Raw genomic sequence first — 16825 nt, 5'->3', positions numbered from 1 at the left:
GGACCGAGAGGACAGAGACTCTCGTCCCAGGCCTTGTGGGCAGGTGGCCTCCAAGGGCTGGAAGAGGGCCCCCGAGTCCTTCTGTAGCCCCCGCTCCAGGGGCCCCAGGTACTTCTTTTCTGGGCAAGGTGCAGCCTCAGTCCACCCCTGGTCACCATGTGCCCAGGTCACCCTGCGTCTGTGTCATCAGTGCGAGAAAGGAAGGCGGGAGGTGAGACACACATCTTGGTTCTGGAATTTCCATATGGGGGCGCTGGGGGCAGAATCTCCTGAGAAGAGGGCTTTGGGTGCCGCTGTAGAGCTGCTTGCAGGGCACTTCACAGAAGATGGAAAAATGCCACATGCTCATATCAGATTGGGGAGCAAGTTGCAATGATGGGGTGGGGTGTGCCTCCCCTCACATCCTTTCTCTGTCCTGCACCAGCCCTCGGGAGTGACCCATGGTCTACGTCACTCTAGAAACCTTGACCTCTGACTTCCTCTGGGTCCATCGGCAGGGAACCCCTGACCGGAGACGAGAGGGCGGGAGGAGAGAGAGGGATTAAAATCTTCCCAGAATCCCAGCTGCATGTGCTTCTGCTAGGGTTTCAAAGGCCCCAGGATGCCACCACACGGCGCTCCCCGCCCCTTGTTCCTCAGGGAGGGCTAGGGGGCAGAAGTGCCTCCAGCCCCGCCCCGCCCCCTCCCCCTCTCGGGCACAGAGGATGCTGGGGCACCACACGCCTTGGGCCTCTCCTAGGAGTGGCTGCTGTTCCTGTCCTCAGAGCAGAGCCCACACTGCGCCCCTGGCCAGGCTCTGTAGAGACGTTCAGCCCGAGGAGGGGTGGGGAGGGCGGAGAAAGGCAGGCGGGTGTGAGAGAAAAAGGAGCAAAGGGGTAAATATGTGAGCAAAAGACATATTCATCCATGCACTTGACTTACACTTAATGAGTTATAGGCTCTGGGGACACAGCTGTAAACAAAACTTACATTCTGGTTTGGGTGCAAGAGCAGATGCTAAAGAGCAAATGGGAAAATGGGAAAATAAGATCATCCCTAGGAGCGGCAGTGCTGTGAGGAGACAGGAGGCTGAGAATGATGGTGGGGAGGTTTTTAGGAGGAGCAACATGGGACCAGGTGGTCTGGGAAGGCTTCTTGGAGGAGGTGGTATTTGAGGTGAGACCTGAGATGAGAAGTGAGAGCTGGGGAAAAGCTTTACGAGCAGAGGGAACAGCGAGGGCCAAGGCCCTGGGTTGAGAATGAAGTTGGTCTGTTCAAGAAACCGAGCAGCCAGTGTGGCTGGACCATGAGAGTGATGGGGTGCACTGTGGGTGGGGCATGGAGGGCACCGTCGCCGTGATAAGGGGTTTGGATTGGGCAGTCATTGGAGGGTCGAGAGCAGAGAAACAAGAAGGTGAGTGAAGAGTGAGTGGCATCCAGGAGGGCCTGGGGGTGGGGGTGGAGGTGAGAGGGAGAGAGGAGAGGGACGGAGAGTGAGGACCTGCAGGAGGGTCTCCAGCTCCCAACCTGTCTGCACGAGCCGAGGTGCCTGAGCTGGCCTTTTCCCCCTCCTGCTGTCAGCTGCATGGGGACAGGCACAGATACGAACCCCTGCAGCAGGAAGGGGGCTGTCCTCCCTTGAGTCAGGTAATCTCCGGGCCCTGGTGGTGCTCTCTGACCGGGGCTGGTGTGCTTTGTCCCCACTCCCACGTTCTGGGCTTGGGATTTCCTCTGCCAATGGAGAGGGAGGCCTGGCCACGTGGGTCTCCAGATTAAGGATTTAGAGACTCAGGAGGCCTCTGAGTATATCCTTGCTCCCTTGTCCTTTGTCCCCATCAAGGACACAGGCCTCTATTCCCATGGGCATCAGGCCTCCCCTCATTACCCCCTCTCTCGTCAGTTCTTTGGGGCTTGCCCTGGGGCCACCTTTGTCCCCATTGCTTTGTTTTGTGTCTTAGATGGGGAGAGAGAATCCCACCTTCCTCTCCATCATCCTCCTTCACTCGGCTGCATGTTGTTAAATGTTCCTGGCTTACTTGGCTGAATATCTCAGTTGCTTATAATACTCTGAGAACTTCTCTTTGGTCTTTATTATTTGTGGCTCATGTGTCAAGGTCATCTATTCTCAGCTTGAAAATTGCAGAGACTTTTCACAAGCATCGCTCATGGTACTTCACAGTTCATAAGTACTTTCCTGCTTTCTCTTTTATTTCGCTCTTAGACGTTGTCTCATGTGGCTTTCGCCCATTGATCCCAGCTTTGCACTCTTGAGCCCATGGACCCTGCCTGCACCCTCTGCCTGGGGGCAGCCTGGCAGGGATGGAAAGGTGGTGACCTGGTCCCTCTGAGGCTGCTCTTCCCCATGGAGAACAGCCCATGCCTTACAACCACTCCTCAGGGACATCCCCAACCCAGGCAGTCTGCTCAGTAGGCTCCAGCCCCTTGCTTGTCCAAGTCCCTCTAGGCACATGGGGTCCAGCCCTGCCCTCAATATGATATGACCAGTGCCGGGCCTGAATTGCCTTTCACCTCCCACCTCCTGGTCACTGCACCCTATTGATGTGGCCTCAGAATGAATGAGCTTGGTTTGAGCAACCCCTGTGGATTTCACCGAGCCACCATCCACCAACAGTGCTTTGCTCTTCCTTTAGCCTAAAGATGGTTCAGCTGACAAAGCAGACAGCCTAGGAGCTGATCCAGGTCAGAGGTCCCTGATGGGTTACCTTTACGGCCTCCTGACACAGCCCTGAGGTGTTACAGAGCAGAGGAGGGATCCTGGGTTCTGAATTCAGGTCGACTCAGGTTTGAGTCCCATCTCTGCAACTTAGCATTGAAGTGACCTAGGGAAATCCCCTTACCTGTCAGAGCCTCAGTTTCCCCCTGTATAAAATGGACACAACAGCATATACCTCATGGAATATTTACTTGAGAAAATTAAACGCTCCTTGCAGACTACATCATATGGTAGGGATTGCTGCTCAGAAAGGGAGAGCAGGGAGTGACAGTGCATTAGCTACACTTCTGCTTTGTGTTAGGCATCCGACTAGGAGGACCTCTGGGCCCCCTTGGTGCCTCATACTGACCCTGGGTGGGGGAGAGTCCAGACAAAAGTCAGGGGAGCTGAGATGGGGGCCAGGACCTTTATGATGTCAGAGCCCTCCCGGACCCTGCACCACGGTGTCCCATCATGTGTGCTAAAGTCATGGGGCCACCACCCTCCTCTTTCTCCTGGGGTCCCAGCCAAGGACCTCTCAGGGCCCTGGGGCCTGGTAGAGCCGTGTGGCTCCATTCTTGAGCCACGTTTCTGGGCTGGCTGCAAGCCCCCCGCCCTGGCTTTCTGAATGCCAGTTGTCTGCTGTGTGTGTCCTGATGCCTGAGGCAGATCTCTGCCCCGAGGAGCTCACATGCCTCTATTACTATATCTGTGGAGGTAATAGGGAATCTAACCCTCACACGTGCACACCACTTACAGTTTTCAAAGCCAATCATCTCAGTTAATTCTCACAGCAACTCTGGGAGGTAAGCATTATTCTCCCCCATTTTATGGGTGAGGAAACCGAGGCACAGAGAGGCATTGGTAAGTGGTAGAGCTGGAAATGTCCAAGGGCGCTCCAGATAGCAGAAAGATCCCTGGAGCATCACAGCTTCATTGTGCACCTGCTCTACGATGCTGGGCGAGTTCTTTCCTCGATCAATTCCTCATTTCTTTGTCTTTAAAACCACTAGTTGGCTTCTAAGGGGCCTCCAGCTCTGCTCTGAGCCCATAACATAGACAGTTAATACCACTGTGGTCAGAGGGAAGAGAGATGATTCCAGGAGGGGATTAGCCACAGAGGAATAGGTTTCTGAACTGAGTCTGTGCGGAAGCCTAGAATTTAGATTGGCAGAAAGCCATTCCAGGAGTGGGGACTGCAGGTGCAGAGGCAGGTTGGGGGTAGCAAGTTAAACAGACAAGGAATCTGAGGCTCAGAGTTGTGATGTGCCTTGTCCCAGGTCCCACAGCAAGTCAGTGGTAGAGCTAGAGTTCTAGCCCAGGTCAGGCTGTGGTTCCATCCTGTCTGCACACTAGAATGCTGGGTAGAAATATTGATGCTCAAGATTCTTCCGTGGAAATTCTGATCTTGAACTAGACCTGTCTGGGCAGGAATGTGGTTGGAGCTTGTAGTCCCTGGGCACTAGTGTCCTCAGGGGCCATCCTGTGGGTATGACCACCTGCCTGAGCCAGTCACCCTGTGACTCAGACTTCCTTAACGTCACCTGTGGCAAGCAGGCTGGTATGTGCCAGTCTGTGTCTGGGGTCACGTGATGCTCGTGGGTGACCTCTGCCCCAGCACTAAATCCTGGCTACGTTAGGCATCCACAGATACCTCAAACCCTCTGAGATTAGCATCCCACCCATAAATCTGAGAATGTACACTAGCTGGATATTTGGTGATGTTAAGAAATAATTATTGCTTTTTAGTTGTGTTAATGTATTGGGAATGTATTTTCAAAGAGTTCTTATCTTTTAGAGATCTGTGTCAAAATGTTTGTGAAAGAAGTGATATAATACATGAGTTGCTTCAAAATAATCTGAGTGGGGAGGGGTGGGTGAGAGCTGATGAAACCTGAGTTGGTATCAGTTGACAGTCGGTGATGGGTACACATTGATATAGAAGTTCATCATAATATACTCTTTAATTTTGTATTTGTTTGACATTTCCTTAGTAAAAGAGAACGTAACCTTAAAGATTTGATAGTACATACAAATAGGAAAATAGGCATCAACATAGAACGTAAAACAAAGCACAACCAGGGCCCCTGGGTGTTGTGGCTACCCAGAGCGCCAGATTGGGAGGGCGTTAGGATATGGTGAGCTGGGCGCTTTCAGCACCGCGGACAGCGGCCGGCGCCGGCTTCCCTGCCTCTTTGCAGCCTTAGGGATCTCAGAGGGCAGAGAATTTCCAGATCCATATTACTTAGGAAGAGTCTCTGCAGGACAAAAGACTATCCAGCCTCTTAAATACCCCCAGATAAGGGACGTTCACTACCCACGGGGAAGACCAGGCCTTGGTGGACGGTTTTGGCTCATAAGAAGCTTCTGTTTCCTGCTCTTTAAGGATACCTTTGTCAAAAATGAATCAATCATATATATGTGTGTCTATTTCTGGGCTCTCCGTCCTTCCATTTATTTATGTCTATGCTTATGCCAATCCCACACTGTCTTGATTGATAGTTTTAAGGTAAATAGCTTTATAGTAAGTCTTGAAATCAGGTAGTGTGGTAGTGTGAGCCTTCCAACTTTGCTATTCTTTTTCAAAATAGTTTTGACTATTCTAATTATTTTGCTTTTCCATATAGATTTTAGAACCAGCTTGTTAATTTCTACAGAAAAGCCCACTGGGACTTTGCTTGGGGGTGCATAGACTCTGTACATGAATTTTGAGAGGAAGAGGCATCGTAACAGTGTTGAGCCTCCCAATTGATGCACAGGGTATATGTCTCCATTTCTTTAGGTTTTCTTTAATTTATCTCCTCCATGTTTTGCAGCTCTTGTTATACAAATCTTGCACGTTTTCTTAGATTTATTCCCAAGCACTTAACATTTTTTGATGCTATTGCAAATGGTATTTTAAAAATTCCGATTTTCAATTGTTTGTTGCTAGTATGTAGAAATAGAATTGATTTTTGTTTGTTGGCCTTGTGTCTTATGAGCTTGCTAAACTCATTTATTCACTCTAGTAGCTTTTTTTGTAGAGTTCTCAGGGTTTTCTACGTTAACAGAGGTTTTTCTTTAGATTTCTATTCTTAAACAATTAAACCCAAAGAAAAGGTACAAGAAGTAATACAACTGTGGTAGGCAGAATAAAACCTCCCCCCACCAAAATATGTCCATGTCCCAATGCCCAGAACCTATGAATATGCTATATGTCAGAGGGAATTAAGGTTGCAGATGGAATTAAGGTTGCTGATCAGCTGACCTTAAAATAGATTATCCTGGATTATTTATTGGGTAGACCTAATATAATTATAAGGGACCTTAAAAGTGGAGGAGGTATAGGTAGAAGGAGAGTCAGTATCAGGGTAATATGATGTGAGAAAGACTAAACCCGGCATTTATGGCCTTGAAGATGGAGGAAGGGACTGACCACGAGCCAAGGAAGTGGGCGGCCTCTAGCGGCTGGAAAAGGCAAGAAACTGGCTTCATCCCTAGAGCCTCCAGAAAGGAATGGCGCTTTGCCGACACCTTGATTTCAGCATAGTGACACGTGCATTAGACATATGACCTACATAGAACTGTAAGATAATAAATTCGTGTTGTTTTAAGCCACTCAGTTTGTGGTAATTCATTACAGCAGTAATAGAAAACTAATACAACAATGAAATTATACCATCACCTACATTCACCAGCTGTGGCATCTGCCACATTTTCCTTCTCTCTCAATGTATATATACACATGCACTCAGAGTGTCATAATTGTTCCTTTTTTTTTTTTTTGGCAGAACCGTTTGAAAACAATTTGCGGACATAATTATACACTCCCAAATACTTCAGCATGTAACCCCCAAGAAAAAGAACATTCTTTTACATACCCACAGTACAGCTTTAAAACTCATGAAATTTAAAATTAATACAATATTACCAGCTAATATAGAGTCCATATTTATATGTTGCAAATTGTCCCAGGAATGTCCTTGTCAATTATTTTTACTCTCCTTTTATCTAGAACAGTTCTTTCAACTTTTTTTTTTTTTTTGTCTTTCATGACTTTGACATTTTTGAAGAGTACTGGTCAGTTGTTTTACAGACTGTCCCTTGGCTTAGGTCTTGTATTTTGTCCTCATTATTAGATTCAGGATATGAATTTTGGGTGGGAAAACCACATAAGTGATTCTGTGTCCTTCTCAGTACATCATATCAGGAGGCACAGGTGTCAGTTTGCCATGCAAACTGGTGATGTTAATTTTGATCATTTGGTTAAGATGGTGTCTGCCAGATTTCTTCTCTATAAAGTTATCCTTTTTCCTTTGTTATTGATAAGTAATATGTGGGTAGATGCACTGAGATTGGAAAGATACATTTTCCCCGACGATTCTTCACCCATTGATGGTTTTCGCTTCACATGATATACTTATCTGATTCATTATTATTATTATTACGACTGCAAAATGGTGATTTTATAACTCCATCATTCCTTCTATATTTCTTAGTTGCCATTTTACTGAAAAGAAGACCTTTTTTTTTTTTTCCTCATTCATTCATTTGTTTTTCTTAGTTTCAGTATGGAAGTTCTTTTTTCCCACTCTTCCTTTCCTAATTCATTTTAACGTATACCCATTAAAAATATTTTTGTTTCGCTTAAATACAGATATGCATACACAAAGTAAATTGTTATTTAGGTACAAAGTACATACACAAATCTTGTGTACGCCTCAATACTTTTTTTACATGTACAACTATATAGGACATAATTTGCAGGTCCCAGTGCAAGATTAAAATGTAGAGCCATGAATGTAATGGCATTAAAACATGCCATTAAAATTACTAAAATATAAAACTTTTTGCTTTCTTCCACAATCTCTCAGCCTATCATGGTGTTTTTAATTTTCTATTTAATGCCACTCTCTCCAAAACCGGGGTACTCATGGGGTACCTGCAGACCTTCACAGGAGCCTGGGGCACCCAGCCCATGACTTCCAGAGCAGCCCATTGGCTGTCCATGTCCTCCTGTCAGCTGTGGGGCTGAGGCATCTTGCCCTGGCTGGGAGCGAAGACCTCAAGCCAGGCATCACCCCTTCCCGCTGGCCTGATGTCCCAAGGGAATTGCAACATCCCCACCAGAGGAATGGATACCTGAACTGATGGTGGGAGAGAGACTCATCTTTGTTGATTCATCCACCAAATGTACCGGGGTGCCGTCAGTTTAGGACAGAGAAGACAGGGATGGTTTCTATCATGCCCCACTCTGAGATGACATGGGGTGTCAACATCAGACCTGACCCTCTTGGCGCTGGCCCCAAGTCCCCATGGCCACAGGGTTGGGACACTAGAGAACAGAGGAGTGGGCAGTCAAGACCTTGGAAGGTGGCAGGAGGTGGGACCTCCCATGAGCCAAGGCTCCAAGCCCTCAGCACATGCCTCATTGACCATCAGACTTCACTTATAAAGCACAAGTTCCAAGATAAAATTATTAAGAATTTTAAGATGCTGACCACACACAGAGCATTAAACCCCAAGTGCAGGGCCCTTCTGACTCCCCTGGTTGCATGACCATGAAGCAGACCCTGTGTCTGCATCTGTATCTATATCCACATCTATATTCATCTATACTTATGCATGTATCACCTTGTGGCCATCACTGAGAGCGAGATATAATGTTTCCAATACTCTGGAGGGTACTCTTGTGTCTATTCCCAGTCAACCCCCTCCCGCTGCCCCAAATTAAACACTTTTCTGACCTCTGACCGTAGATTAGTTTTGTTTGTCCTTGAATTATATATGGATGGAATCATAGAACATATTGCCTTTTGTGTTTGGCTTCTTTCGCTCATCATTTTGACTGTGAAATTCACCTGTGTTGTTGCATATACCAGTAATTCTTTTTTTAAATCACTATGTAGTAAGAATTCCATTGTATGAATACATCACAATTTATCCAGCCTAATGTTGATGGACATTTGAATTGTTTCCAATTCTTGTCTAACATGTGCAAAGTGCTCCTCATTTGATCTTTCAAACTAGCTCCTGTGTTCTTTTGACCTATTCCCATCATTTTTAACAGTTTCTTCTTATTTTTTTTTGGCCCCCAAAGATATTTTAGGCTCATCTTGCACTTTCCTTGCCCAGCTGTGGAAATAGTCTTTTCTCCAAGAACCCCTGGTTCCTTTTGGTGGGAAGTATTTAGAAACCAAGATTTGGACACTGACTGTGCCTAGTATTGCTGGAATACAGAACCTAAAGGCCTTTTCAGCAAAGATAAGAAATAGATAGTTTTTCAAATAATAAATTCATGTCAATACCTTAGACCCCAATCTAAAAAGAGCAAGGGTTCTCCCTTGCTCTTCCGTAGTGAGAACCTCACCTGAAACATCAGCGTATTCATTCACTCAATTCCTCTAGCCTTCGGCTACCTGTCTTTGCGCCATTACCTAATTGTTCTTAACAACGTCTTGGTGCTTGGAATCTTCTCTTTCATTTTTGTAAAGACATCCTTGGGACTTCCCTGGCGGTCCAGTGGTTAGGGCTCTGCGCTTCCACTGCAGGGGGCACGGGTGAGTTAATGCTCTCCTTGTTCTCTCCATCCACCGTGTACATGTGGCCCACGCCTCTCAGCCCACGTGTGTGGCTCCCTTGCCAGACTGCAAGTGTCTCAGTCCAGGGGACGAAGGAGAGAGGGCAAGTAGGTCCTGTCCACCTGCTCTGCTCTGGATTGTTGCTGGTGTAGTTTTCTCTGTCCTCTCAACTACAGTACCTAGGGGTAGAGATTATTGTTCCCTTTTCAAAGCCAGGGACACTGAACCTCAGAGAATTAGGCCAGGACATTATCATTTTCATCTTTGTGTTCCCCTAGGCACACAGTAAGTGCTTAATACAGGCATGCCTCAGAGATATTGCAGGAATGGTTCCAGACCACTGCAATGGGGTGAATACTGCAATAAAGCTAGTCACACGAATTATGTTTACACTGTACTGTAGTCTATTAAACGTGCAATAGCATAATTTCTTATAAAAAAGAATGTACATGACTTAATTAACAACTACTTTATTGCTAAAAATTGCTAACCATCATTTGACAATGCAGGGTTGTCACAAGCGTTCAATTTGTAAAAAAACAGAACATCTGCAAAACACAATAAAATGAGGTATGCCTGCATCTGTTTCTTGAGTGAATGGTTGAGGGATTGTACTAAAGCCTCTATAGAATCCTGTTGTTCTCAAAATGTGGTCTGCATAAGAAGTACGTTTTAAATGCAGATTTGCGGGGCACGATCCCAAGAGCCTTGCATATCCCGAGGTCTGCGGCTTGGCCCTGGGAATCTGCAATTAACAGCCCCCTTTCCGCCCAGGATATTGTGAAGCGTCTTATTCACAGCTCCCATTACGATCTGAAATTATCTCGGTTGTTCACAAATGTAAGCTCCAAGCGGAGCCAGTCTCACTGGTCGGGAACCTCGCCCAGAGTCTGGTACAGATCGGATGTTCCCTAAATATTTGTTGAATAAATGAATTAATCTTCAAGGTCACTCCTAGCTGGAGTATTTCTGTGTTGAACGCTTGCTGAATGACGGAGTCACTAGGTTAGTGAATGTACGCGTGACGGAGGTGATGTGGACGGAGGGCTGGGAGGAGGACGGCGGACAGAGGTCTTGGTCGGCCCTCGGGGCGGGTGGGTGGCTGCTGCCGGGTGTGGGGCGGGTCGGGCCCGGAGGCCCCACTACCGCAGGTCTGCGGAGGGCAGCCGGCGCGCGTCGGGCGGGGCCATGACGTCATACCCGCGGAGCGCAGCTTCCACGCCGGCTTGGGCGCCGCGGCGTCGTGACGTCACGGCCACGGAGTGCCTTCGCCAGCGCCGGTTGAGGCGGGGCGCGGGCCGGGCGGCGCCGTGACGTCACGCCTGCAGAGCGCCGCGCGGCGGCTGGGGGTGGCGGGCGCGGGTGAGGGCGCGGGTGAGGGGCGCGGGCCGGGAGCGGGCGGCGCGGCTGCGGGGCCGGGCTGTGGCGGCGGCGGCGGCGGCATGGCGGAGAGCGAGGCCGAGACCCCCAGCACGCCGGGCGAGTTCGAGAGCAAGTACTTCGAGTTCCATGGCGTGCGGCTACCGCCCTTCTGCCGCGGGAAGATGGAGGAGATCGCCAACTTCCCGGTGCGGCCCAGCGACGTGTGGATCGTCACCTACCCCAAGTCCGGTGAGCCCCGGGCAGACCCCGCCCGGCTCTGCGGCGCGCCCGCGTAGACGATGCGCCAGCGCCGGGGGCTTCCCGTCGGGGGCGGAGGGCGAGGGCGCGGTGCCCAGAACCCGACCGGGCGGGGTGGGGGGTGGTCGGCCAGCGTTTGGGGAAACCAGTCTTTGGAGGTGGGCCCCGGTGCCCATGGCCAGCTAGCGTCCCGTGGGGATGGAGCCGGTTTGGCAGGAGCTGCCAGGAGGATAGGCCCAGGCCCACCACCCTTCCCTTCTTCCGCTCCCGTTGTCCAACTGGCTGTGTGACCTTGGACAGTCACTTAACCTCTCTGTTCCTGGGCCCGGTTCAGCCTCTGATGAGCGCAGAGTCCTGGTAGTGATCTGGGGAAGGGGATAAAAGGGGCAGCAGGGCTGTGTGCGTCCCTCATTTCCTGCGTGGGCACCGGGTGGGGGATGGGACTGGCCGTGCCCGGAATGCGTGCCTGGTGTGTTCCCTTGTTTCAGGGCCGCCTCCATCACCCTGGTGTCGGGCAGAACCCAGGGCATTCACATTTCCCAGCATTAACTGATGTCATTTTCATGACAACCGTGTAAGGTAGAGGTGATCATCCCCACTTTACAGTCTAGGAACTGAGGCTCAGAGAGGGGAAGTTGCTTGCCCAAGGTCACACAGCTGATGAGTGGCAGAGCAGAGATTTAAAGCCAGGCTGGTCTGTGCCCGGGACCTGATATAAGACATTATCGTGTACTGCCTTCTGAGGTTCGTAGGGAAAAGAAGCAGCTTTCCTGTTTGATCGTTCCTGCGGGTTTCGATTGCTGCCGCTGAATTGGAGAGGCAGGGAGACGCCTGAATCCAGACAGTGCAGTGCGTCTGACGCCTGGTGTGGAGGGGGGCAGCCTGGAGGTCGTGTTGGAGGAGCAGGGTGGTAGGTTGCGGGAAGAGCTGTACACTTGGCTGTCCCAGCTGTGCAGGGTCCCAGACACCCGAGGAGTACGCCCGGTCCTCCGAGGAAGGTTGGAGAAGGGGCTGTCAGTGGAGGGTGGGGAAAAGTCTGGAGGTGCTGCTGAGCCATCCTTGGGAAGAAGGAAAGGAAGGAGGTATGGGGATTCAGAATTGGTCAGATTTTAGAGCCACAGATACCATTCCTACATGTAAGACCACCACCCCCACCCAGCTGGGTGTGGTGGGGCTGTACTTTGAACCCTCACGTTAAGTGGGATCAATAAAGACTAAAAATTGTCTCTTGTTAGTTTAGGGCAGGGTTTGCCTCCATGTGAACTGTGAGAACCTTGGCTTGGGGAGTTCCTGAGGACTTCGGAATTGCAGATGCGCAGTTGTGGCTCTGTGTCCTCCCTCCATTTCGTGGCAAGGAGATGGAGGGTGAGAAGTTAAGTAGCTGGCAGGCTGGGGGAGGACCAGGCTTAGAGCTTAGTTGAAAAGCATGTACTTGGGGCTTCTGGGGGATCCTTTAGAGGGGCCCTGCACTGGGGGCCTGCTGGGGTTCTTTCTGGGCACCTCGATGGGGAATGAGGTGTAGGTTTAAGGAAGTTTTCTAGGTAACCAAAACTCACATCTTGTTTGTAACTTGCATCTTTCAGAGACAGACAAAAACATATCCTAGAGTTTTTCACAAGGAGAGTAAACACGTGGCTCTTTCTTTTGGTGACGGAGAATCCAACGGTGGCCAGAGATCCTTGTGTGGGGTCCCTTTGCACAGAGCCCCAGGGAGCCTCCTTTTTAAAACTTAAAAAATGTTTTCCACAGACCTTATAACCTTTCCAGGCCCTCGTTGTTTGTCCGTCTGCCCCCTGCCTGCTCCTTTTATCTTTTACCTTCTACCTGAGGGCTGGGCAGCCTGAAGACTCCCTTGTTAGAACTATGTAAGCCAGGAGCAAATGACAGTAGTAACTGCACAGCTGACTACCTGCCATGCTTTGTCGCTGTGTGTGTTCGTCATCACAGCAAACTCCCTTCAGAGCTCTCTGATCAGAGGTGGTCTCCCCTTTCACAGGTCGGGCACGGAGCCTCTGGGAGGTGAAGTGACGTGCTCAAGCTCACGTGCCCGGTATGAGGCTTGTTTGAGCTGACCACGAGCCCAGGAGTAAAGGAGAAGCAGAGTCCTGGGTTTTGTGTAGGCCAGTATCTTCTGTTCCTTCTTTGCTTTCTTCCTGGTTCTCGACCTTGGCCCAGTCCATCCTTCTCATCCAGTTTGTGGGATGGTGACAGGATAGGTGAGACGTTTTCTCAGGAAGGATGACCTGCACTAGCTGAAACCAGTGCTTCTGAAGATCCCCCGTTCCCCCAACCCACACTGCCTGTAAAGTTCATTACACGAAATGATCACGAAGGGGACTGAAGAATTGGTCCCAAAGATCTGCCCGAAAGGTTTTCTCTCAACCAGAGGAGGAGGGCCCTGGAAGTCATCTCCAGCGGCAGCTGGTGCAACAGGAGGGGCGGTCTGGGGCGGCAGGATCTGGGCTCTCCCAAGTCGTCGCCCTTGGGTGATACTGAGCCCCTGTTTCCTCTGCTGTGAAATCCACATCATAAATTGCATAGTTGCAGAGGCGACTCTGGCTCTGGGATCCTTGGAGGGACTGTTACTTTGAACACAGGCCATTCGCACTTTGTGATGGGACCTGGGATGCCCTAGGAACAATGAAGCGGCCCCTTGGCGAGTCCCGTGTGCCAGGTGCTCTGCCATGTTAATCCAGAGGCTCAGAGAAGGCAGGAACTTGCTCAGAGTCACACAGCTGCTGAAGGACAGTCAGTCTAGTCAGGTCCCCTGGTCCGCAGCCAGCCTTACCCCTTCCCCTCCAGAGGAGGACAGCCAGACTCGGGCCTCAAGGCGGAGGGAGGCTCCCACCTTCTCTTGTGCGCTTTGGGATGGAAGTCGCAGGGCACTTTGGGATTTTAGGGTTTTTGTCACTGCTCTGAGTCACGTGAACTTCAGGTGGCCCAGTTCACGCTTCCTTTCCCTTCCCTTCCCTTCCCTCCCCCACTTCTCCTCCCCACCAGGAGTGGATTTGTAGGAGGCACTGGTGCTTAGAGATTAAGCGCCTGGCTTTGGAGCTGGAAGGCCTGGGTTTGAACACAGCTGTGCTACTTACCTGCTGGATGGCCCCGGACAGATGACATCACCCCTCTGAGCTGGGCTTTCCTCGGGGATAGGAGAGACCACCTCAGCGCCTTGCCGGGTGGCTGTGAGGATGAGTGAGATGGTGGGCGAGGGCTCCTTCCCGTCCCGGATGCACCGTGAGCACAGGAAAGGCTCGTGCTGTTGATGCCAGCTTTCACTCCCTGAGCGCCCGCGGTGCCCAGAGGCTTTCCTAGGTGCCGGGGGTGCAGAGCAGAGTCCCATCTGGTGCCTGCCCTCAGTGAGCGCTCAGTCCGCTGGGGGACAGGCAGCTGTAGGGTGATCGGTGCTGGGACTGGGGCGAGTAGTCAGGACTAGCAGAGGCCCCTCCTTGCCTTGCAGGGGACCACGGGGCCCCTTGGGTTTCCAGTGCCCAAGTCTAGGAGGTCTTAGTGAACTTGCAGGTGGCCCCAGGGTCCCTTGTCCACCCTGCCCCCTCTGGTGGGGAACTGGGGTTCACAGGGCAGGGGACGTCTGGTGGTAAAGGTAGTAATAAGTGGATCCTGCTTTTTTCCCACAGCACGCCACTACTTCTAGAACTTTTTTCTGTTTCTGACGTTTGAGCTCGGGTGACAGGTTAGGACTGTGCCTCTAGACACAGGTGGGTATTGAAGTTTAATGAATTGAAATGAAATAAAATTAGAGATTCGGTTCCCCGGTGGCAGTCGCCACATTTCACGAGCTCAGGAGCCGCATGGCTAGTGGCTCTCGTTTTGCGCAGCACGGATGTCAGCTGTGTCCATCCTCACGCTGGTTCACACCGCGACACCAGCAGTGGGAGCCCCTTGTGCCTTCTGAGGGGGACCCTTCTCATTGTCGCTTGTTGGTCGTCATCCGTTCTTACAGCCTCTTTGGTCCCAGGATGTTGAGTGTTGAACCCAGTTGTGTCTGGGAGACGTCTTGTGTCTGCCCCCGGGGTCCCCAAGGTCGTGGAGACTGGCTCTGGAGCATGCTCCGTGGCTCGGCCAGAGCGCCCACCTCCTGACTTCCCTTTCCTTTTGGTTCCCACCTGTCTTGAAGTGCATCCTCGCTCTCCTGTCACTGATGAGGAGGGAAGCAGCGCATCACTGCTGGGGAGGCGGGAGCATCTGGCGCCAGCTCTAGCCCTGTCACCGTGCGACTGCAGTTTGCTCATGAAATATGAGAGGGTTGGGCCTGATGGGTTCATGTAAGTCTTAAATGTTAAGACACCCTGGGGCGGGGAGGCCCACAGGCCCCAGGCTGGAAGAGCTCTTCGTTTTCTTTGACTGTGTCTGTCACCATGCCCAGGAGAGGGGGGCTCGGGAAGTGTCATGAATGAGGTGATGCTGTCCTCAAGGAGCCCGCAGTGATACTGGGAAGCCAGGCCCCTGATGCCGAAAGCTGTCTGACAGGCCAGGGTGGTCATTCCCAGGGTCAGGTCAGGGGCCCAGGCAGGAGGAGGATCACTGGGGGCCTGCATGGAGGAGGTGGGCAGGGAGCCGGCCATGAGGGCAGGTGGGATTACCAATCGCAGCTACTCCCTCTCCCTTGTTTGAGCCTCAGAACAGTCCTGTGTTCTTGCGACTGTTTCCTTTTTTGGATAGAAACAGGCCCAGTGAGGGGAAAGGGCGGTATCGGCATGTGAGCGTACAGTTTTCACTTGTAGACGGTGGAGAGGAAGCAGCCACGGGAAGAGCTGGCAGAGGGACAGTGGGGATGGGAACCGGCGCCCACCCAGCATCCATTCTGTGCCAGACACTCCCCAGGTTTTCACATGCAGTTACCGCATTGCACTTTCCCACAGTCTGGGGAGGAGACTGGTCTCAAATGCGGATCAGGAAGCAGCCTGCAAGGTTTCAGGGAGGGACTTGTCACCCACCCTGAGCTCATGTTTGTGCCAAGATCAGGGTGACCGTCCCTCCCTTCCAGCGACACAGGGTGATGAGTGCTCCCCAACCCAGCGCTCAGTTCCCCGCTCCCCGGGAGAGCGTGCAGACGCCTGAAGAGGTACCAGGAGGTTTGAGCAGGACAACTGCCTACTTCCTCTCCCCTCTCCCCTCTCCCCCCCTCCTCCCTCTTCCTTCCCTTTGCTCTTACTCAGCATGTTTGCACATAATGAAGAGGGCTTGCAGTTGGGGAAGGAGGGGGCAAGTCCAAGCGCCTGGGTTGGCCAGGGGAACATTCTTCTCATCGCTGTATGGGGCTTGGGAGAGAGAGCCTTGAGAGGCACCCACAGGATTCTGGAGGAAGGAGCAGGGCCTCCGGGAAGAGCATCTTTCTGATACCAGTGGAACAGGAAGAGACCCCCGGCCCCACTCTGAGCTCCAGGGTCTCATCCGGGCTTCTCATTTCTCATTCCCCCTAGACAGTGACGGCTTCTCCGCACTCCCCCACCCTCTGCCCCCACATGCACTTTGTTACTTGCTTCTGTGGCTCCTGCACCCAGTAAAAGCTCTCAGGTCCGTCTACGCCCTCAGCCCTTGAGACAGTCATGGGACCCTTCCTGTCTGACCTGGACTATTGCGTGGCCTCCCCCCTTGGTTCACCTTTCACTCTGCAGCGGAGGTGACCTCTTAGAAACACAAACCTGACCTCGGGCAGTCCTCGTTACACCTCTTCACTGCCCCCCCCATTGCCTTCAGTCAACGGTAAACTCCACTCTGTAGCCCATCGTCCTGTGGTCTGATTTCACCTGGTCTGCCCCCTTTCTCACCAGCCACATAGGACTGTCTGAACATGCCTGCTTCCTTCTTCCCTCCAGTCTTTCTCCCTCTGTCTGGTGTGCTCTTCCCCTCCCCTCCCTTCTTCTCCTTTTCCTTCCCTCTGATTACCTGATGAGGACTTCCCGTTTTCCAGCTCCTCTCATCTGTTCAT

At 51.4% G+C, this 16825-nt stretch overlaps 1 protein-coding gene across 1 annotated transcript in view; it reads left to right on the top strand.

The window, feature by feature from the left end:
• Positions 1–10676: 10676 nt before the first annotated feature.
• SULT4A1 (sulfotransferase family 4A member 1) overlaps positions 10677–16825 on the top strand; it is a 31288-nt gene continuing 25139 nt past the window's right edge. The window contains exon 1 of the mRNA XM_029206152.1: positions 10677–10863. Coding sequence (XP_029061985.1) covers positions 10695–10863 — 169 coding nt within the window. The 5' untranslated portion in view covers positions 10677–10694. The remainder of the gene's footprint in view (positions 10864–16825) is intronic.

This window comes from Monodon monoceros, unplaced genomic scaffold, assembly GCF_005190385.1.
Source record: "Monodon monoceros isolate NGI ecotype Baffin Bay Population unplaced genomic scaffold, NGI_Narwhal_1 Super_Scaffold_6, whole genome shotgun sequence".
In the NCBI taxonomy this organism is placed as follows: domain Eukaryota; kingdom Metazoa; phylum Chordata; class Mammalia; order Artiodactyla; family Monodontidae; genus Monodon; species Monodon monoceros.
This window is presented reverse-complemented; position numbering and strand designations above follow the sequence as displayed.